Source organism: Heptranchias perlo, chromosome 27 (assembly GCF_035084215.1).
Source record: "Heptranchias perlo isolate sHepPer1 chromosome 27, sHepPer1.hap1, whole genome shotgun sequence".
Lineage (NCBI taxonomy): Eukaryota > Metazoa > Chordata > Chondrichthyes > Hexanchiformes > Hexanchidae > Heptranchias > Heptranchias perlo.
The window spans coordinates 1,341,687-1,364,398 of NC_090351.1; the positions used below are offsets into that span (position 1 = coordinate 1,341,687).

Here is a 22,712-nt window from a genome sequence, read left to right on the forward strand (position 1 = left end):
TGTTGCCTGCTGCCTGCATCGCAACCAACCATCGCACTGCAATCCCTGTGCCCATTTTCGGGGGTTATCCAATATAACCTCTATAGACTGTTGATCCCGCCATTCACTAAGGTCCCAGATGCCCCGTTTCCCTCGTCATGCCATTACCAACTCGCACTTCCAGCAAGTCATGCTGCAAAAAAAATTTGAGCTGTAGAGTGCAGAAAAATTTCGAACTAACGGCACGCTGTGAGATGCCCCGCTCTAGCAAGATCAGGCCCATTGCCATTAAAACTACAGGGTAGTCATATACATGACATAGATTTTTCCAGTAATCCATCGTAGATTATCTTTTGATAATCTTGCAGTGATGATATTACAGTCATTAATACCACATTTAAATGACTCTCGACATAAAAGATGTGGAGTGCATTGGTGGTTGATATTGACATTAATTCTTTCAGTCTAAAAATACACTCAAAAGAGAAGAAAACCTCCAGCTGATGTGTGTATAAAGCATTGCACTTTGTTCTTGGGATTTATGATGTCTGCTGAGCCCCTTGATTAGGTTAGTACTTTGTAATTATTGTCATGCATCTGTTCATTATAAATGTTATTTCCTCCCTTCTGAAGCCATTGACTCCCTTTCTGTGGTTCTGTGCTTGCTGGTCACACCCTGATCACCCTTTGGATCTTATCCAAGTAGCTACTATGCATGTGTTAACTGTGACGGTGACAGTTACTTGCTATTCTACACACTTCAAAGCTTTTGTTCTACATAGATGGTAGATTGGGAACTGGTTAATAATCCTGATGCTGAGGGACAGGCATGAAATAGACTATCCAATGGATAGCTTCAGAGGCATCGCGACTTTCTGAACCTGCCCTTATCTGATGTCCGTGCTCATGCATTTCAAGCAGGGGTCACTGAACAGTGATCAGGAGTGGCTAGTTCCCTAACCCAGGAGGGTTGATACAATTTCCATATATCAGTTCCAGCTTATTTCAGCCAACTCAGCAGAGATGGGATTGAACCTGGGGCCTTCCTGGTTTATATGGCTTAACTACTCTGCCGTAATCTACCTGAGTCATCAGGGGAGTGCATTATTCTGTATTTAATGTATCTTGAAGTGCGTTACAGCCCTTTACTGAGGAGTTTGTGCAATTATATGAGCTATGGGTGGCCTTGTCAATATGGTCATTATTTGGCACAATATACAACTGTAAAATTCTTCAGACATGTTATTTTTCTCCTGGCATATTTGGTTATTGGTGGCACTGCAGATGAATAACAAGACTTGTGTTCATATAGCGCCCTCATGACTCAAAGCACATATGCAAAAAGCATTGCATTGAGTGTTGTGTATGCAGATATAGTGGCCACATTGCACACAGCAAGATCCCATAATTATGGTGAATGGCGAGTTAATCTGTATTTGGTGGTGGTTTAAGGAAGAACATTGACCAGGGAAGTGGGAAAAAGCCTTGCTCGTCTTTAAATAACATCCACTGGAACATGTAAACTGACCTCCGTTTAATATCTCATCCAAAGTTCAGCAGCTCTGACAATGTTTTCACACAGTAATGCATTGGAGTGTCACCTACATTATGTGCTCAAGTTTCATGAGTAGGGCTTGAACCTGGAATCTTTTGATTCGGGCAAGAGTCAACTGAGCCAAGATAACCCTTTCAGGCTAACTAGGTTGTCAGAAACTTCAGTAGTAGAATAGTTGACTAATGGTGCTGAGATGCCCAGGAGGATTGTGTTCTCCACTTGGACTCACATTCAAATTCCTCTACACTCACGGTGGAGAGTTGCGAGATGGAGCAGTTCATTATCTTAAATGGGGGAAGGAAAATCCGGCAGGCAGATAATATGGCAGGGTACTGATAACCTTTGTCAGCAAGGGAAATGGTAAACACAAGGGGGAAAAAGGGCAGCAGAAATGTGGATACCATATAAAAGTATAATTTATTGATTTGATTTAAACTGAAACAGGAGATAGGTCCCGTTAAAAAGCTGTCCTTTTTGAATTGGTTTTAATGCATTTTAGAGGCGCTTTGTCTAAAATTTCTGGTGAGAAATTCCTTTGTAATTAAGAATTGAAATGATTTTGAAAGTGTCACTATATATGCTGCTTCACTGTAATTTTCCTCCGGTTAGTCCACCAATATTCCTAGGAATAAAATGGCAGTTCATATAATTCTTTTGAGAGTGCATCCCATCTACTGTACCAGCAGGATATGAGTTATAATACTTCATCTACTATCATCCATTGTCTTTGGTCCCCGCCACAAACTCCATCCCTCTCCCTGGCCACTGTCTGAGGCTGAACCAGACCGTTCGTAACCTTGGTGTCCTATTTGACCCTGAAATGAGCTTCCAACCACGTATCCGCTCCATCGCCAAGTCTGTGTACTTCCACCTCCGTAGCATCGCCTGTCTCCGCCCCTGCCTCGGCTCATCTGCTGCTGAAACCCTCATCTATCCTCTAGACACAACTAAACCATTGCTCCCATCTTCCACCCTCCGTAAACTTGAGCTCATCCAAAACTCTGCTGCCTGTATTCTAATTCGCACTAAGTCCCATTCACCCATCACCCCCGTGCTCGCTGACTTATATTGGCTCCCAGTCCGGGAATGCCTCGATTTTAAAATTCTCATCCTTGTTTTCAAATCCCTCCATGGCCTCACCCCTCCCTATCTCTGTAACCTCCTCCAGTCCTACAAGCCTTTGAGATCTCTACGTTCCTCCAATTCTTGCCTCTTGCTTATCCCTGATTTTAATCACTCCACCATTGGCAGCCATGCCTTTAGCTGCCTAGGCCCTAAACTCTGGAATTTGCTCCCTAAACCTCTCCACCTCTCTCTCCTCCTTTTAAGATGCTCCTTAAACCCTACCTCTTTGACCAAGCTTTTGGCCTTATGTGGGTTGGTGTCAAGTTTTGTTTGATAATGCTCCTGTGAGGTGCCTTGGGACGTTTTACTACGTTAAAGGTGCTATATAAATGCAAGTTTTGTTGTTGAATTAGCTGAAGAGCATTCAGAGAAAACTTTCTACTTGAAAATTATGCAAAGCTAATGACTAGTTTATTGTTGTCTGGTGACTCTTGGAACTATTTTTGAAAAGTGCCATTGGTAGTTTGGATTTTCTTTCCCATCCATTGTGGAAGTATTGTAAAAGATTTTGAAAATTATGTTGTATCTTTTTACTTGTTCTTAGGTTTGATTGAAATATGGCTCATAAAGCAACAGGGCGAAGAAATCCTATTAAAAACCAGAAGGAGAAAGCAACCTATGATTCATTATATGCATTCAATGAAGAAAATGAGAAAAAGTTGGGGAGCAGCTATGAGACTGAACAGCTAGGTAATGCACAGTTATGAGCCAACTAGGGCACTTTTTTTTAGAAAAAGAAGTTTTAATTACATTTGTGTTTAATTTTGTTCCAAGTGAGATGTCCAGCAGCATTCATTACTTCCTGAAGCCACTGAGCACGACAGCGTGATAGTTTGGGCTTTCTCCCAACACCTCTGGTTTGTGTTCATAGCAAAAAGACAGTTTCCATAAGCATACTGAGTGTCCTATAATCAACCTATGCACTTATATGGTGCTGCGCGTGGAATAGAGAACCCAAGATTAACAATTGCTCTCTAATTACGAAGATAAGACGTCAAACCAAGGCCTGGTCTGCTGGGTCAGGTGGATCACAAGGCATATTCCAGAGAAGAGCAGGGAGTTCTCCCAGAGTCCTGACCAATATCCTCCTTTAACCAACCCCACCAATACCAGATTAACTGGCTATCCTGTCACCGTTTGACTGCTAGTTTACCGATATAACGGAAGTGGGAGAGGGGCGGGAGGGTGAGAAAGAGGAGAGGGGACAGGGAAGGAGGGAGGAGGAGAGCAGGGAGTTCAGGTGTGGAGAGGAGAAGGGGAGTGAAGGAGGAGGAAAGGGAGGGGGAAGAGAAGAGGAGTAGGGATATGGAAAGGAGAAAATGTGGATATGGGAAGGAGGAGGGTGGGGATGCAGGATTGGGGAAGAAGTGTGAGGGAAATAGGAGGGTTAGGGGAGCAGGAGAGGAGATTATGGGAAGGGAACAGTGGAAGAGGAGCGTAGGGCATAGGAAGGGAGAGGAGGGTGGAGGAAAGGAAGTGGATAGGAGGGTGGGGAATTGGTGTAGAGGAGGGTGGGGAGAAGGAAAAGAGCAGCAGCGTGGGGGAAGGGAGGGTAGATGAGGGTGGGGCAGAGTTGGGAAGAGGTAGGGGAGGGAGGGGGAGGATGTAGGGTGGGGCAAAGGAAGGAGGGAAGAAAGGGAGAGGGGGAGGGGAGAGACAGTGGTGGGAAGGAAATGAGGTAGGTGGAGACAGGAGGGAGGGAAGGGAGGAGGAGGAGAGAGGAAGGAAGAGGACGGATGGGATGATGAGCTTGGTGGGGAGGATGGGTTTGTTCATCCAAATGATGCTCATTGGGAGTGTATGGGTTGCTCGGCTGAGGGATGTGAGCTCTGATCACCTGGTTGGTGTGGGAGGGGGGAGGTGTGTGGAATCTGAACCCCTTGGGAGGGGGTATTGCCTGGAGTGTGGGTTCCAAACAACTGAATGATGCTCTGTATGGTGCTTGTAGTGGACTGGTGTCCTGGCCAATATTTATCCCTCAACCAACACCTAAAAGCAGATTATCTTGTCATTATCACATTGATGTTTGGGGAATCATGCTGTGCACAATTTGGCTGCTGTGTTTCCTACATTACAACAGTGACTACGCTTCAAAAGTACTTCATTGTCCGTGAAGCGTTTTGGGACGTTCTGAGGTCTTTTTTCTTTCCTCTGGGCTTCGAAAGCCTCGATATTGCTCAATGGGGGGTGTTGATCACTTCTGTGCAAAGTGGTGGGGGGGTGCTGCCAAGTGAAGGGAGGTTCACTCCACTCATCTTTGTTCAGTGGGGGAAGGAAGGGGACCCAGTTGCGGGGGAGGGTGTAGCACGTATCTACTCAGTGGGGGGAAATACAAAGTGAGTTGAGGTGTGTTCACAATATTTCTGCTCTGGGGAGGGGGCATTCAGTGCTGGGATGTGAAAGGATTTCTTTTACTCTGTCTGCTCAATAACGGGGGAAATCTAGTGGGGAGGGGCTTGGGGTCCAGTTAGGGACCCCATGATCGGGAAGGGGGGTGTTTGTGGCTTTATGGTTCAAACCTGGAACATCTGCTAAGTGTGGTGGGGGTTTGAGGATACAAATGAGCCTTCCGTCCTTTGCCAGAATTTCTGTTCAGTGGGTTTATGGTCCTGGTCTGCAATTAATGCTCATGAGAGCAGCTGGGGGGTTAGATTGATGGGATGTTGATATTTGGTCACATCCCAGCTTTGTGGATGGGGGTCGAGAGGGTGAGGTACCTCGCTTCTTGATCGCTCAGCTGAATCAGCAGACTGCTTATAGGTTTCTGTCTGCATTGGTAAGTTACTTTTCTCTGCGGAGGGTGGGGGGAAGCTCTGGTTCCTGCTCAGTGGAGGGACAATTTGTAGTCTAGGGAGGGGGGTACTGATGGCGATTGGGTCTGGTGCTTCGTGGGGCTGTGCTGCACTCTGCCGGCTCGGTTTCCATTTCAACTGTTCATCGCATGGTCCACCAAGAGAGTCATTTAGTAGCTTCTGCACTTTGAGTACACATATTCTTTCACAAAGACCCACAGTTGCGTTTTCAGTGCATATTTTTCCTTTTCAACAAGGCCACCATCACAAAGTTAGTGGACAGATTCTAACAACTTCTGCACATATCCTTTCATTCAGAACTTACCACTATCGAATTCAGATTGCATAGGTTGTTTTACAGTTCTGTTTGTTCGGTTTTCTGGGAGGCCACAATCATGAGTTTTCTTTAGAAAGGAACACCAGTGGATTATTAAGGGCTCAGTTAGATGCTGCCCCATTGTACCCAATTAGTCACATAATGTTATGTCACACATCACCTACAGATGCAGTACCTTTGACATCCTGAGACCACTCTGTATATGGCGCAGCTGGTTAGTGAACTTTTGGGACTGGATTTGAGTGCAACCAAATGATAGAATCAAATTTGCCTTTCTTTTGGCTGTGAGATACCTATGTAAATTGATTTTGGGTGTTCTGTACCCAGTTCCTAGTAGGTGTGAACTACATTGGCAATCTTACTCAAAAGGATGGCTTGTGTTAGGAATTGATAAAAAGTCACATATATGTTGTAGTGGGTGCTCTCCTGAGATTGAAGCTAAGACGGAAGTAAAGGAACTTTATCCTGGATCTGGCTCTGCTACATCAGAGTTGGAAGTGCTTGATGCTGACATTGGGTATCCAAAGTGGGCATGTGCTGCATTACTCAGCACTAGCATGCCTTTATGTGCTCACACTTAAAAGTATATTTGCACAGATAAAAATGTAGATTAGTCCAAGTAACTTAAGTAAATAAGGCATCTTCTGAATAAAGAAAACACTGTGGTCTGTAGCCCAAAGTGGTACAGAAACAGCTGTAAGGAGGGGAACTTGAGGATAGGTAGGAGTGAGTGAAGGAGAGGGATAATTTTATGTGGTGTCATCTTGATTGGAATGTTGTATCACGCACAAATGATTCCATGACACAAGTTATATTTTGTATCAAAGATAACATTCACTGTGTAGATATAAATGGCTCGAGTTCTGCCTAACAACTTTACAGGAATGACATGGCTAGTTGTACCTCCTATCTATATATCTGAAGTAACGAAGCAGCTGTGGGGCCCTGCAGCTCATGTGTTTCTGTACATTTACAATCTTAACACTGCCCACTAATTGTAGTGTATTCCCAAATGGTAAGTAAGCCTTTGTGTACCAGTAACAGGTGCACTAGTTAGGTGTATATTTGAAGTTGTAACTGAAGTATTTACAAAATGAGTTTAACTAGTCTTAGATTGTTAGCTTTTATTCCCCTTGTGTTTCTATTTTTGGCACTGTCCAACATATATATAAAATGTATGTTATACAAAAAAGTTTTTAATTTGAACTATACTTTCTGTCAAATACAGGGAGACAGCAGTGCAGATAACTGAGACTCACTTGGGCATTAACACAATTAGACATCCAATGAACCCACTATCTGCTGGAATATGCTGGATGCAGCGGTTCAAGAAGGTGGCTCACGACCACCTTCTCAAGGGCAATTAGGGATGGGCAATAAATGCTGGCCTTGCCAGTGACTCCCACAACCCATGAATAAATTTTTAAAAAGTACTGTCTGATCTGGATTTTTATTGCTGCGCACCAATAGCAATTGGGCAGAATAGCAGATCAGCTTCAGTGAGGCAAATGCTGCCGATCTATAACAAAAGGACTGACTGGCAGGATGTCAGATTTGGATTCAGCTGATCCACAATTTCCAGAGATGCTAGCACCAATAGTCGCACAAAAATACCGAGGGTCTTATGTTAGAAATGACCCAGCAGTCTGCACAATTAGCAGGGAGCCAGCACAGCACGATGGGCCAAATAGACACACAATAGGCATAAGTTAGGAGCGTGATGGAATACTCTCCACTTGCCTGGATGAGTGCAGCTCCAACAACACTCAAGAAGCTCGACACCATCCAGGAGAAAGCAGCCCACTTGATTTGCACCCCATCCACCACCCTAAACATTCACTCCCTTCATCACCGGCGCACAGTGGCTGCAGTGTGTACCATCCGCAGGATGCACTGCAGCAACTCGCCAAGGCTTCTTCGACAGCACCTCCCAAACCCGCGCCCTCTACTACCTAGAAGGACAAGAGCAGCAGGCACGTGGGAACAACACCACCTGCACGTTCCCCTCCAAGTCACACACCATCCCGACTTGGAAATATATCGCCGTTCCTTCATCATCACTGGGTCAAAATCCTGGAACTCCCTACCTAACAGCACTGTGGGAGAATCTTCATCACACGGACTGCAGCGGTTCAAGAAGGTGGCTCACCACCACCTTCTCAAGGGCAATTAGGGATGGGCAATAAATGCTGGCCTTGCCAGCGACACCCACATCCCCATGAACAAATTTTTAAAAACTGCTTCTATACTGTAAAACGTCTATGATTTGTGCAGACATCTGGCTGGCACACTCTAGTGTTACAGCAGCTATTGCATGGACTTTATTGGTGTCAGTGATACCTTCTAAAATGCAGCCTGCAGAACTAAAATGGCAAATCCACACTTTTTAAAATTTGTGTTTGAGACTCCACTGAGAAGTTGATAAGGAAATAAATACGTTGCTATCGTACCCAAGAGAGAGGGCCATACCCTTGTTTGTAATCCGGGCCACTAGAGAAAGTACCATGTGTGTTTTATATATAAAATAAGTACATCTGAGGAATAAATCTGCAGAAATTTAAAATTCAAACTATAGATATAATCTTCATTTGTCTTGAGTGAAATTTTCAACCTGATATACTAATAAGAAACAAAAGATTGGCTATTTAAGAATGCCGTCTTGAGATTACATGTCGCCATATTTAGCGTGAAAAGCTTTAGCATTCTGTGCCAGCTGTCTGATCATAGGAATGTTTATATTTGTAGAGGAGGCCACGATGCAGCTTGGGAGGAAACGGCCAGCATCCAGTGCAGTGACTGATCAGGAAGAGGAAATGGATGACATTAATGTTGGGTAAGACAGTCTGAGCAGTAATGTGTAGAGTAGACTAACCATTCATTTTGTATATGATGTGTTATGTGTAGTGCGTGTTTATAGTGGATATGTTGAACTCAAGAATGGGGGGAGGGGAAGAAGCTATAAGTTAACAGAAATTCTCAAAAGGTGTCCATATAGCCATGGAGAGAAAATGCATACACATTTGGCTTTGTATGTCATTTCAGTGGCCTAATGTAGTTGCTATATTTTTCCTCTCTCAGCTCCATCTTTATTAGGAAGTACAATAAGAAGTAATACACGTATGGCGATAGGGTTCTTGCCAGTAATGCTACTGAGGTATTTTTAACCCCCCCCCCCCCCTTGAAACCTGTACATAATTTCCTGGAAGTGTGAGTGCAGGTAGATAAAGCCATAAAAAAGACCAACAGCAGTTTAGATTTTCTAAATAGGGGCATACAGTACAAGAGTTGAGAAGTAATGATGAATTTATACTAAACATTGGTTAGGCCATTTAGAGTACTTTGTACAGTTTTGAGCACCCCATTATAGAAAGGACATTAAAGCCATAGAGGTCATACGGTGAGGATCACCAGGATAATAAAATGGATAGGAAACTAGTTACAAGGAGATACTGGGACTATTCCCACTGGAGCAGGAAAGGCTAAGAGGACTTAATAATGGTTTTTAAAATTATGAAGGGTTTTGACAAGGTGAGTTGGGAAAGACTATTTCCTCTGTTTGGGGAGCCAGTGACGAGGGGGGTTCATCAATTCACAATTGCCACCATGAGAGAGAGGTTAGAAGAAATATCTTTACTCAGAGGATTATTGGAATATGGAATGCTTTGCCATAGGGAGTAGTTGAGGCAGAGACCTCAACTACTCCCTATGAGTACCTCAAAAGTGCATCTTTTAACTGAAAACTGTACTGATATTTGAAGCCAAAGAAGATGCAGGGAAGAGCCTGGATCAAATGGGATTAGTTTTGGATTGTTCTAGCAAAGAGCCGGTACAGACACGATGGGTCGAAGGCCGCCTTCTGTCCTGTAACCTCTATGGTTCTATGGCTTATAGTTGTGGCATATAGAGTTCTGTGGGAACCTGACAATAAACAGCTTCATAATCACAGTAATTCTGAGTGTTATAATAAACTGGGATTGAGGTAAAATGAGCTTTCACAATTGTGCAAGAGATCCTGGCACTTGGGGACGCTGCAGTCAACTTCTTTTCCTGATGTGTTCTATTAGACTATGGGTTGTGTGCGAGTACTGTGCTCAGTTCGGTTCTAGTATGGTCGTCAGTTGTTAACTATACATACAGTTCATTGAGAGGTATAATTTTGTTTCTCAATTTTTTTTTCTGATTTATAATCCTTTTAAATGTGACTCTCAGCTTGTGCCAAAATAATACCTGACAAGGGAGGACTTTATTGCATGAGTATATGTAGTCTAATCTTGTGTAATATTGCATTGTTTATACACTGCCTTCTCCAAATGGTTGAAACATGCATATTTGGAAAGCTGTTCGGAGATATGCAGCCGTACAGGATTAATGATGTTCAACAGCCAGCACATGGTGCACAGTAATGCTAGCTTCATTCACATAAGCATTTTCCACATTTAACTATTTATAAATAGATGGTAAGTTAACACCACTTATAGCACCTTGTTCAAAAATGATGACTTTAAATATGTATCATGTCTTCTGGCACAGCATGCCTGGCGAGGGCATTCCATTTCGAGTATGCTATTTAGAGGTGTTCCATCGCGTTCAGGCCTCTCATTACTTTTTCTTAAGATAAAAAAATTATTGCTTCTACCCCCAAACTATGTAATGGGGATATTATTTGTACCATAAGCAGCGACTCTTTCCTCAGCTGACTGCTGCTAAACGTCAGTGGATATTGTTGAATTGCAAGATTGCAGCTCATTGTGGGGGATTGTGAAGTAACAGAATTCTGGTAGGCCTGCCATATTTAACTAGAGGGTAGCTTTATCCCTGATTCTAGTTTTCAAATTCCTCCCCTCCTCTCCCCTCCTGAAGATATTGACTCCTTACTGTACTTTGGTTCCGTGGCACGAAGCCCCATCTGATACCTCACTCAAGTGGCCTTTATTCACATGAGTGTTGATGGTGAGTATCAACAGGGCCATCAGGGTTGAGGCAGCTCTTAGATTTCCCTCAACGTTCACATGTGCAGTTCCAGCAGTGGCCATGGGATAGATATCAGGAGCAGCAGCCTTGCCTGATTTTATTTTCTCTTTCTTCTCTCCTTTCTTCCCCCACCACTCCCTGAGGAACATAGGAACAGGAGTAGGCCATTCAGCCCCTCGTGCCTGCTCCGCCATTTGATTAGATCATGGCTGATCTGTGATCTAACTCCATATACCTGCCTTTGGCCCATATCCCTTAATACCTTTGGTTGCCAAAAAGCTATCTATCTCACATTTAAATTTAGCAATTGAGCTAGTACCAATTGCCGTTTGCGGAAGAGAGTTCCAAACTTCTACAACCCTTTGTGTGTAGAAATGTTTTCTAATCTCGCTCCTGAAAGGTCTGGCTCTAAGTTTTAGACTATGCCCCCTACTCCTAAAATCCCCAACCAGTAGAAATAGTTTCTCTCTATCCACCCTATCTGTTCCCCTTAATATCTTTTAAACTTCGATCAGATCACCCCATAACCTTCGAAACTCTAGGGAATACAACCCCAATTTCTGTAATCTCGCCTCGTAACTTAACCCTTAAAGTCTGGGTATCATTCTAGTAAACCTACGCTGCACTCCCTCCAAGGCCAATATGTCCTTCCGAAGGTGCGGTGCCCAGAACTGCTCTCAGTACTCCAGGTGCGGTCTAACCAGGGTTTTGTATAGCTGCAGCATAACTTCTGCCCCCTTGTACTCTAGTCCTCTAGATATAAAGGCCAACATTCCATTTGCCTTCTTGATTATTTTCTGCACCTGTTCATGACACTTCAATGATCTATGTACCTGAACCCCTAAGTCCCTTTGGACATCCACTGTTTTTAACTTTTTACCATTTAGAAAGTACCCTGTTCTATCCTTTTTTGATCCAAAGTGGATGACCTCACATTTGTCTACATTGAATTCCATTTGCCACAGTTTTGCCCATTCACCTAATCTATCAATATCGCGTTGTAATTTTATGTTTTCATCTACACTGCTTACAATGCCACCAATCTTTGTGTCATCGGCAAACTTAGATATGAGACTTTCTATGCCTTCATCTAAGTCGTTAATAAATATTGTGAATAATTGAGGCCCCAAGACTGATCCCTGCGGGACTCCACTAGTCACATCCTGCCAATGTAAGTACCTACCCATTATCCCTACTTTCTGTCGCCTTCCGCTCAGCCAACTTCCTAACCAAGTCCATACTTTTCCCTCGATTCCATGGGCTTCTATCTTAGCTAACAGTCTCTTATGTGGGACCTTATCAAATGCCTTCTGGAAGTCCATATAAATAACATCCATTGACATCCCCCTGTCCACTACTTTAGTCACCTCTTCAAAAAATTCAATCAGGTTTGTCAGGCACGACCTACCTTTTGCAAATCCATGCTGGCTCTCTCTGATTAACTGAAAATTCTCGAGGTGTTCAGTCACCCTATCCTTAATTATGGACTCCAGCATTTTCCCCACAACAGATGTTAGACTAACTAGTCTATAATTCCCCGGTTTCCCTCTCTCTCCTTTCTTAAAAAGCGGAGTGATATGTGCAATTTCCAATATAGATGGACAGTTCCTGAATCTAAAGAACTTTGAAAGATTATAGTTAGGGTATCCGCAATGTGCTCACCTACTTCCTTTAAAACCCTGGGATGGAAACCATCTGGTCCTGGGGATTTGTCACTCTTTAGTGCTATTATTTTCTTCATTATTGTTGCTTTACTTATGTTAATTTTATTGAGTCCCTGTCCCCGATTCAGTGTAAGTTTTCTTGGGATTTCCGGCATGCTATCCTCTTTTTCAACTGTAAATACTGACTCAAAGTGTAAATACTGACGCAAACTAGGGGTGCTGAGGCTAATTGTGGTGCCCCTACTGATACTCCAGCTGAGATCAGCTATCTAAACACAGAGGGAGGATTGATTATAAGATTTGTATGGCTTAGCTACTCGCCCAATAACCTCGCTGAGCCAACAAGGGATCCTGTCCCTTATTCTCATGCTTTGTGAATTGTGATGGGCTTTGAGTTCTGAGGAGTATATCAGATGAAACCCCAACTTACAGACTAAGATAAACACTTTTCACTGATGATGTTTGAATTTCAGTTTGAAATTATAGTAATCTGAAAATCTCAGCTTCATATAAATTCACATCAGACAAAGAATTTGAGCTGCACTATTGGATGTTTTGCAGGAACTGATGGTGTTTGTTTCTCGGCGAGTGTATTTGCCATCCAGTAAAGTTCATGCACCTGCAGGTGTTTCTCCCCCATTGTTATCCCTTCACAGGTTCTATCTGTACCTCTGAGAAGGCATTGATTAGCTTGCACCTTGTCACTACTGTTGCTGCTCTGTGCCTGGTAGTCAGAAGGCGTGCATCAGTGACCTGGTAAGGACGCCCCATCCAGCCATGTCTGCACAGCATTGCTCCCATGAGGAGCGAGCAAAGGATTGATAATGCAGTCTCCCACTCACACTGTGGTACTTTATATCCACGTGCAGCACCACTTATAATCGTTCCATGTTAGGTGATTTGATTATTTATTTCTTTTGCGGTTTAGTAGCACCAAACTGTTTTGTCCTAAGTTTGTTCACTGGACTTATTATAGCTTTTCATAGTGCCACATATACACCAAAGAGGCTCCAGTGCAGTACCAAACCCAGGGCTCAGTACAATTTTTATACGTATATATCCAAGATGCTGCCAGAAATCGTATTTTTTTTATTTGCAGTGTCAAAATTAGCAGTAGCAATCTGTTTAAAGATTTTGCCACTGATTCAGGAGACAAAACTGTAATTAATAATGTACCCATATGAGTACAATAAGCTTTGTACAAAGACCAGGTACACCTGACTCTACCCCCTAAGTACAATATTGTAACTCAGTTCTACTTTTCTCCACTGTGATAGCATCCTTGTGGATTCTAGAATGTAGACCATTTAGTTCCTTAAGTTTGTTTTGCTGACCCTATTTAATATAGATTTTCTGGGCCAAAATGACTGAATGTATCATTTATCCGGTCTTTATAAGTCAAGCTTTATGTGAAGAATTGAGTTAAGTAACCTGCTGTTTCCTGATAATCTGACATTTCAGCCAGCTCAACCCTTAAATGGCCTAAAAGCAGAAACGGCTGCAATTGGACAGCTGTTTTGTAAGCATCCAAAAAGATAGGCTGATTGTTTTGTGTGGGGTCTCTTTATCAGAATGTTCTGACCCACATCTCCACCCAAAACTTGTCAGTCCTCTTTTCAGATGCTGACTGACTGCTCTGTACTACTTCTGTTTTTATTTGAGTTGCAGTTTTAAAAATCTCTCTTTGGTATTTAATTCTATAGTCCTGGAATAACTAAATTATTTCTTGCTGCTTTCTGTGATCCGCCTTTCTTCTGCTCCCAGTTCTTCTAATTATCATTTTAATTATCTTCAGCGTGTATCTTATTAAAGTAATTTGATTGAGTAAGTTATTTTTGACTTCCTTGTTCAGCCTCTGTGGTCTGAGTTTTACTCCTCCTTAAAATGGTTATGAAAAATATATTAATTTTCTACTTCAGTCCTCCCTAGATCTCTTCTCATAGTCCCTGAGTTTACTCTAAAGTCTCAAGCAGTATCCCGCTGCCATCTGTTAGAGAAATGGCAGATTAGCATTTAGGGTGTAGACCCTTGTCTGAACATTCTGATAAAGGGTCTCCGTGCAAAATGAACCTGTCTCAATGTTGACAGCACTGCTGTGTATTTCCTGATTAGAAATATCAGGATCAGAAATGGGGCATTAAAAGGTTGCTTTTGCTAGGACACTGCTACTCTTGGACTTGGTCCAACTCCTCTTGCCAGAATTTAAGCCCACTCTGCTCAGGTTTGCACTAAAACTGGTAAAAGATTCCCAAAGAAAGTAAAAGAAAAGAAAAATGTCTGTATTGAAACCTTTTGCAAAAGAAAACTGAAATTTAGATACCCAGTTGTAAACAGAAAATATCACACTGATGAGACAGCCCTACAGAGCTCGATCATAGCTTGTGAGTTAAGAGGCAAGCCTCATTCATGTGATAAATACTGTGTCCTGTTTCTGCTGTGCATTTCTGCTTCCTGATGAAATGAATTGTACTTGGAGCAGTGCACTGCACTAGGTGACCAGAAGGTACAAATCCCTCAAGCTGCATTTTTAGACTTTGTATCTGATTTTGGACAGTCCTGGTAGAGTAAGGGGAACAGCATCAGAACTGTCATTCAGAAGCTCCCCTTCCCCTGTGCGCCCCTCCTCCCTGATTGCAAAATTTAACGTAACATGTAAACCCATTTATATTTCTGCTGTACGAGCCCTGATACATTCAGAATTCTCCCCCTGAAAAGCATCACTTATTTAGTTTAACTTTAATCCTATAAACGAGTCTGACCATACAACCTATACAGGCTGCTGTTAACTGATGGTGTTAGATCTGAATATGCTCTGCCACTATTAGATGGCCAGTGCAGGTGAATAGACCTGGATTAATTGTTTTTATCTGTGTTTGTAGAGGTGATGTGGCCTCCATGCTTGAACGATTTGGAGGTGAGTGCTTTTATTGTATAAGAACATAAGAAATTGGAGCAGGAGTAGGCCAATCGGCCCCTCGAGCCTGCTCCGCCATTCAATAAGATCATGGCTGATCTGATCCCAACCACAAATCTAAAGAACACAAGAAGTCGGAGCAGGACCCGGCCACATAGCCCCTGGGCCCTCTCCGCCACCCACAGGGCATTGACCGATCCGAACTCAGCTTCATGTCCAATTTCCTGCCCGCTCCCCATAACCCCTAATTCCCTTTACTTCCAGGAAACTGTCTATTTCTGTTTTAAATTTATCTAATGATGTAGCTTCCACAGCTTCCTGGGGCAGCAAATTCCACAGACCGACCACCCTCTGAGTGAAGAAGTTTCTCCTCATCTCAGTTTTGAAAGAGCAGCCCCTTATTCTAAGATTATGCCCCCTAGTTCTAGTTTCACCCATCTTTGGGAACATCCTTACTGCATCCACCCGATCAAGACCCTTCACAATCTTATATGTTTCAATAAGATCGCCTCTCATTCTTCTGAACTCCAATGAGTAGAGTCCCAATCTACTCAACCTCTCCTCATATGTCCGCCCCCTCATCCCCGGGATTAACCGAGTGAACCTTCTTTGTACTGCCTCGAGAGCAAGTATGTCTTTTCTTAAGTATGGAGACCAAAACTGTATGCAGTATTCCAGGTGCGGTCTCACCAATACCTTATATAACTGCAGCAATACCTCCTTGTTTTTATATTCTATCCCCCTAGCAATAAAAGCCAACATTCCGTTGGCTTTCTTGATCACCTGCTGCACCTGCATACCAACTTTTTGATTTTCTTGCACTAGGACCCCCAGATCCCTTTGTACTGCAGTACTTTCCAGTCTCTCGCCATTAAGAAAATAACTTGCTCTCTGATTTTTCCTGCCAAAGTGCATAACCTCACATTTTCCAATATTATATTGCATCTGCCAAATCTCCGCCCACTCACCCAGCCTGTCTATATCCCCTTGCAGGTTTTTTATGTCCTCCTCACTCTCTACTTTCCCTCCCATCTTTGTATCATCTGCAAATTTTGATATGTTGCACTCGGTCCCCTCCTCCAAATCGTTAATATAGATTGTAAAGAGTTGGGGACCCAGCACCGACCCCTGTGGAACACCACTGGTTACTGGTTGCCAGTCCGAAAATGAACCATTTATCCCAACTCTCTGCTTCCTGTTCGATAACCAATCCTCCACCCATGCCAGAATATTACCCCCAATCCCGTGATTTTTTATCTTAAGTAATAATCTTTTATGTGGCACCTTGTCGAATGCCTTCTGGAAGTCTAAATACATTATGTCCACTGGTTCCCCTTTATCCACCCTATACGTTATATCCTCGAAGAACTCAAGCAAATTTGTCAGACATGACTTCCCCTTCATAAAGCCATGCTGACTTTGTCCTATTAAATTATGCTTATCTAAATGTTCCGTTACTGTCTCCTTAATAATAGACTCCAAAATTTTACCCACCACAGATGTTAAGCTAACTGGCCTATAATTTCCAGCCTTCTGCCTACTACCCTTTTTAAATAACGGTGTTACATTAGCAGTTTTCCAATCTGCCGGGACCTCTCCTGAGTCCAGGGAATTTTGGAAAACTATCACCAAAGCATCCACAATCCCTACTGCCACTTCCCTCAAGACCCTAGGATGGAAGCCATCAGGTCTAGGGGATTTATCCGCCTTGAGTCCCATTATTTTACTGAGTACCATCTCCTGAGTGATTTTAATCGTATTTAGCTCCTCCCCCCCGAGAGTCCCCTGTTTGTCCAGTGTTGGGATATTCTTAGTGTCCTCTACTGTAAAGACTGAAACAAAATATTTGTTCAGCATTTTTGCCATCTCCATGTTTCCCACCATTAATTTCCCGGTCTCATCCTCTAAGGGACCTATGTTTGCCTTAGCCACCCTTTTTCTTTTTATATAACTATAGAAACTCTTGCTATCTGTTTTTATATTTTTTGCTAATTTCTTTTCATAATCTAACTTCCCTTTCTTAATCAATCCTTTAGTTACTTTTTGCTGTCTTTTGAAGAATTCCCAATCTTCTATCCTCCCACTAAGTTTGGCTACCTTATATGTCCTTGTTTTTAGTCGGATACTATCCTTGATTTCTTTACTTAGCCACGGATGGCTGTCATTTCTTTTACACCCTTTTTTCCTCAGTGGAATATATTTATTTTGAAAGTTGTAAAATAACTCCCTAAATGAACACCACTGCTCATGTACCGTCTTACCCTTTAATCTATTTTCCCAGTCCACTTTAATCAATTCCGCTCTCATACCATCATAGTCTCCTTTATTCAAGCTCAGTACGCTTGTTTGAGAATCAACCTTCTCACCCTCTAATTGGATATGGAATTCAACCATGTTGTGGTCGCTCGTTCCAAGGGGATCCTTAACTAGGACATTATTAATTAATCCTGACTCATTACACAGGACCAGGTCCAAGGTTGCCTGCCCCCTTGTAGGATCAGTTACATACTGCTCAAGAAATCCATCCCTGATGCACTCAATGAACTCGTCCTCAAGGCTGCTCTGCCCAATTTGATTTGTCCAGTTAATATGATAATTAAAATCCCCCATAATTATGGTTGTTCCCTTATTACATGCCCCGACTATCTCCTGATTAATACTTCTTCCAGCAGAGTTGCAACTATTAGGAGGCCTATATACTACGCCCACTAATGTTTTTTTTCCCTTATTATTCCTTATCTCCACCCAAACTGTTTCATTATCTTGATGCTTTGTCCCAATATCATTTCTCTGTATTACAGTGATTCCTTCCTTTATTAACATAGCCACCCCACCTCCCCTTCCTTCCTGCCTGTCCTTCCTGATTGTTAAATACCCTGGCATATTTAATTCCCAGTCGTTGTCACCCTGCAGCCATGTTTCTGTAATGGCCACAAGATCATACCCATACGTAGTTATTTGTGCCGTTAACTCGTCCATTTTATTACGAATGCTACGTGCATTCAGATAAAGAACTTTCAAATCTGTTTTGTGACGCTTAGTTCCTGCTTTTTCCTTTTTTAACACTTTACCTATTACTCCATACCTTCTGTCCCTTCCTGTTACGCTTTCCTCTCTCTCCCTGCTCAGGTTCCCAACCCCCTGCCACTTTAGTTTAAACCCTCCCCAACAGCACTAGCAAACACTCCTCCTAGGACAGCAGTCCCGGCCCTGCCCAGGTGCAGACCATCCGGTTTGTACTGGTCCCACCTCCCCCAGAACCGTTTCCAGTGTCCCAGGAATTTGAATCCCTCCCCCTTGCACCATTCCTCTAGCCACGTATTCATTTGAAATATCCTCCTATTTCTACTCTGACTAGCACGTGGCACTGGCAGCAATCCTGAGATTACTACCTTTGAGGTCCTATTTTTTAATTTACCTCCTAACTCCCTATATTCTGCTTTTAGGACCTCATCCCCTTTTTTACCTATATCGTTGGTGTCTATGTGCACCACGACAGCTGGCTGTTCGCCCTCCCCCTCCAAAATGTTCTGTAGCCGCTCCGAGACATCCTTGATCCTTGCACCAGGGAGGCAACACACCATCCTGGAGTCTCGGTTGCGGCCGCAGAAACGCCTGTCTATTCCCCTTACAATTGAGTCCCCTATCACTATAGCTCTGCCACTCTTTTTCCTCCCAGCCTGTGCAGCAGAGCTACCCGTGGTGCCAGGAAGTTGGCTGCTGCTGCCTTCACCTGATAAGTCATCCCCCCCAACAGCATCCAAAGTGGCATATCTGTTTGAGAGGGAGATGGCCACAGGGGACCCCTGCACTACCTGCCTGCATCTCTTACTCTTCCTGGTGGTCACCCATTCACTTCCTGCCTGTATACCCTTTACCTGCGGTGTGACCAACTCGCTAAACGTGCTATCCACGAGTTTCTCTGCATCGCGAATGCTCCACAGTGAGTCCACCCGCAGCTCCAGCTCCGAGATACGATCGGTCAGTAGCTGCAGGTGGACACACTTCCCGCACACATGGTCGGCAGGGACACTGGTAGTGTCCATGACTTCCCACATCTTGCAGGAGGAGCATATCACGGGTGCGAGGTCTGCTGCCATGACTTGCCTTAGCTTAGTTACCCCTTTTAAATTACGTTGAAATTAGAAAATGTTAACTATACTAGGGACCTAGGTTCACTAAAAAAAAACACTATCTGCTATAAAACCTGCAGATCTTCCCTTTCTTATTACTTTACTTACAGTAAAATGGTAGAAATACTTACCTGAACCTACTCACCAATCAGCTGCCTCCCCTGTGCCGCGTCACTTTCTGACTGGTGACGTCACCCTGAACTCTGCCGCTGGTCTCAGAGTCTCGCTCTCAGAGTAAGCTCTGGTCTCGCTCTCTCCCGCCGCTCACCGACTGAACTCTCGCTCTCTCCGCGCTGTTTATATCCCCGCTCTGGTCTCGCTCTCTCCCGCCGCTCACCGACTGGACTCTCGCTCTCTCCGCGCTGTTTATATCTCCGCTCTGGTCTCGCTCTCTCCCGCCGCTCACCGACTGGACTCTCGCTCTCTCCGCGCTGTTTATATCTCCGCTCTGGTCTCGCTCTCTCCCGCCGCTCATCGACTGAACTCTCGCTCTCTCCGCGCTGTTTTTATCCCCGCTCTGGTCTCGCTCTTTACCGCCGCTCACCGACTGGACTCTCGCTCTCTCTGCGCTGTTTTTATCCCCGCTCTGGTCTCGCTCTCTCCCGCCGCTCACCGACTGAACTCTCGCTCTCTCCGCGCTGTTTTTATCCCCGCTCTGGTCTCGCTCTTTACCGCCGCTCACCGACTGAACTCTCGCTCTCTCCGCGCTGTTTATATCTCCGCTCTGGTCTCGCTCTCTCCCGCCGCTCACCGACTGGACTCTCGCTCTCTCTGCGCTGTTTTTATCCCCGCTCTGGTCTCGCTCTCTCCCGCCGCTCACCGCTCTCAGGTCCACTACCGCTCTGCAGGAAAAGCAAGGCAAAGCAGCACCTCCTTCCCCCACTTCACCAAACTCCCACACGTACCGAACTCTCAGCACACTGTGTTGTCCTCACACCGTGCTGTCCGCACTGACAGGCCCCTGTATTTCTACAGTTGAGACTCAGATGAGTCAGGCCTGCCCCACCTTCAGGGACCAATTGAATCTAGCTAACCAATTAACTTGCTACAGCAGCTCTCTGCTGAAGCCAGACAGAAACTTAGAAATTTAAACTTTTAAATTGACCTTAAACAGTTGAAGCAATATGCACTAGATTTAAAGAGATTAACCCTTAAAGAGATTAACCCTTCAACTCCCACACGTACCGAACTCTCAGCACACTATTGTTAGAATATTGTAGCAGAAACGCCTATTAGATAACGTGATCATTAATAAATGTGTTTCGGCTGTAAATGTCAACAGAAGTGTGGTCATGTTTAAATCTAAAATCGTCCGATTCAGAAGAATTAGAAATTCTTTGAGTCATTGCTTGAGCATCTAATATTAAAGAGGGAGTCGCAGTATTTACCTCTTAAAAATTAAAAGGAATTATGCTTGGTTTAATATCGTTAATACTTTTTTTTGTTTTTGCAGTACAGAAGCAGACACCACATACTTGTCAAAAATAACAAGAGATTAGATTTCAGATGGTGCGAATCAAGAACTCCCAGCATTCACAGAATGCCTGTAAACACTTGTGTATTAAAGCAGCTGTTCTAGAGCAGAGCCAGGGTTTAGCATGTATCAAATGCCAAATCTGCGACATATAATAACCTTCTTTCTTCCCTACCCCCAACCACCATTGGTATAGTTACAGAAGCATCTTGAAGGGGAAAAATACTCAGCACAGCTTACAGGGAGTGTCCTGGTGAACACACCCAACACCTCACCCTGAGAGCATCAAGAAAAGTGCATAAATCTGTATATAGTGTGCCTAATCCAATCTAAATCTCATGATCTTATCCATAGTTGCTATATTCTATCTAAGAGCCACAGTATTGAATTGGATGTATAAGGAACAGTGAGAATTTAAGCATGGAATGAGAAGAGGCCAGTCCTTCCTCAGATGAGGAACAGTCTAGTCTATAAAGTAAAATTTCAAGTTAATTATCCATTGCCACCATTCAGCCCTGGACAGCTGTCCCCCACATCCCTTTCTGCCGCAGCAGCACAGGAACTATCATGCCCTGTGATGTATTTAATCATCTGTCCATATTACCTTCAGTCTATTCTTAACCAGTTATCCAGTTCATTTATGAAAGAGCTCATTGACACATCAGCTTTTGCTGGGAGTCTCTTCCAACTATCCGCTATGTTGGAAAAAAATCTTCTAATCTCTATTCTCGCTTAACTTTCACATCATCTATTATTTTAAACATCCGGGTCAAGTAAAAACCATACCCAGCTGTTGGCTCATTTAACGGGGGTCTGAACTTGCAGCCCACATTCAAACCACTGGAGCCACTCTGGGAAGCCTACTATTTAGAGATGTCACCGGAGGAGGCTGATGCAAGGAGAGTCAGTATGGCAGGCTTGCTCTATGAGCTTTTTCTAAATGTTGGTGACCTTTTTATATCTGCTGTTTTCCAATAAGACCATGGAACAGAAAGTACTCTCCCTAGAGTGATCATCTTGCCTTCAGTTACAGATTTAGGTGAATGCAGTGGAGCCTCACCAGCTACATGTAAAGTTGAAATGCATGTTCCCATTGAACTGCATATATCTCATGCTGCCAATGCTAACAGATTGAGATGTTTTAGGATTTATGTATCAGTCAGGCAACAGCACTAAGAATAAACTTTCCAAAACTCCAGGCCCACACAATTCAACAAGTTGGAAATATAAGCAGAAATAAAACTGAGTTATCAGGGTTTGCAGGGACATATGGCCCACAAGCTACAGTTTAGACCCCATATCCCTAGATTCTCCTTTAAGGGCTGGATATATCTTTGTTGCATGCTCCCCAATGCATCAGTGTCCATTTGAAAGTGTGGTGCTCAAAATTACACAAAAGAGGCATAGAATATAAAAACCAAAAGATAATGAGCCTATACAAAATGTTATTAGGTTCTCAGAGTATTGGGCTCCATACTGTAGAAAGGATATTGAGGCTTTAGAGAGGGTACAGTGCAGGTTCACTTGGATGCTGCCTGGTATGAGGAAATACAAATAGAAAGAAAGACTTGAAAAATTGGGGCTTTTTCATTAGAACAGCATAGGTTATGGTGAGATATGATAGAAGTGTTTAAAATTATGAAAGGATGGGACGGGGTAGATAGAAGCAAATTGTTTCCAGTAGTTGAGGGGTCTAGAATGATGGGCCAAAGATACAAGATTAGATGTAAGAGATTTAGAACTGAGAGGAGGAGGAGAAACTGGTTTA

The 22,712-nt window shown here is 43.5% G+C and overlaps 1 protein-coding gene across 1 annotated transcript in view; it reads left to right on the forward strand.

Annotated features, from left to right (window-relative positions):
- Positions 1 to 3,216: 3,216 nt before the first annotated feature.
- LOC137344660 (synaptonemal complex protein 3-like) overlaps positions 3,217 to 22,712 on the forward strand; it is a 32,741-nt gene continuing 13,245 nt past the window's right edge. Inside the window, exons 1-3 of the mRNA XM_068007785.1 lie at positions 3,217 to 3,349; positions 8,534 to 8,621; positions 15,303 to 15,337. Of these exons, the coding sequence (XP_067863886.1) occupies positions 3,217 to 3,349; positions 8,534 to 8,621; positions 15,303 to 15,337 (256 nt within the window). The remainder of the gene's footprint in view (positions 3,350 to 8,533; positions 8,622 to 15,302; positions 15,338 to 22,712) is intronic.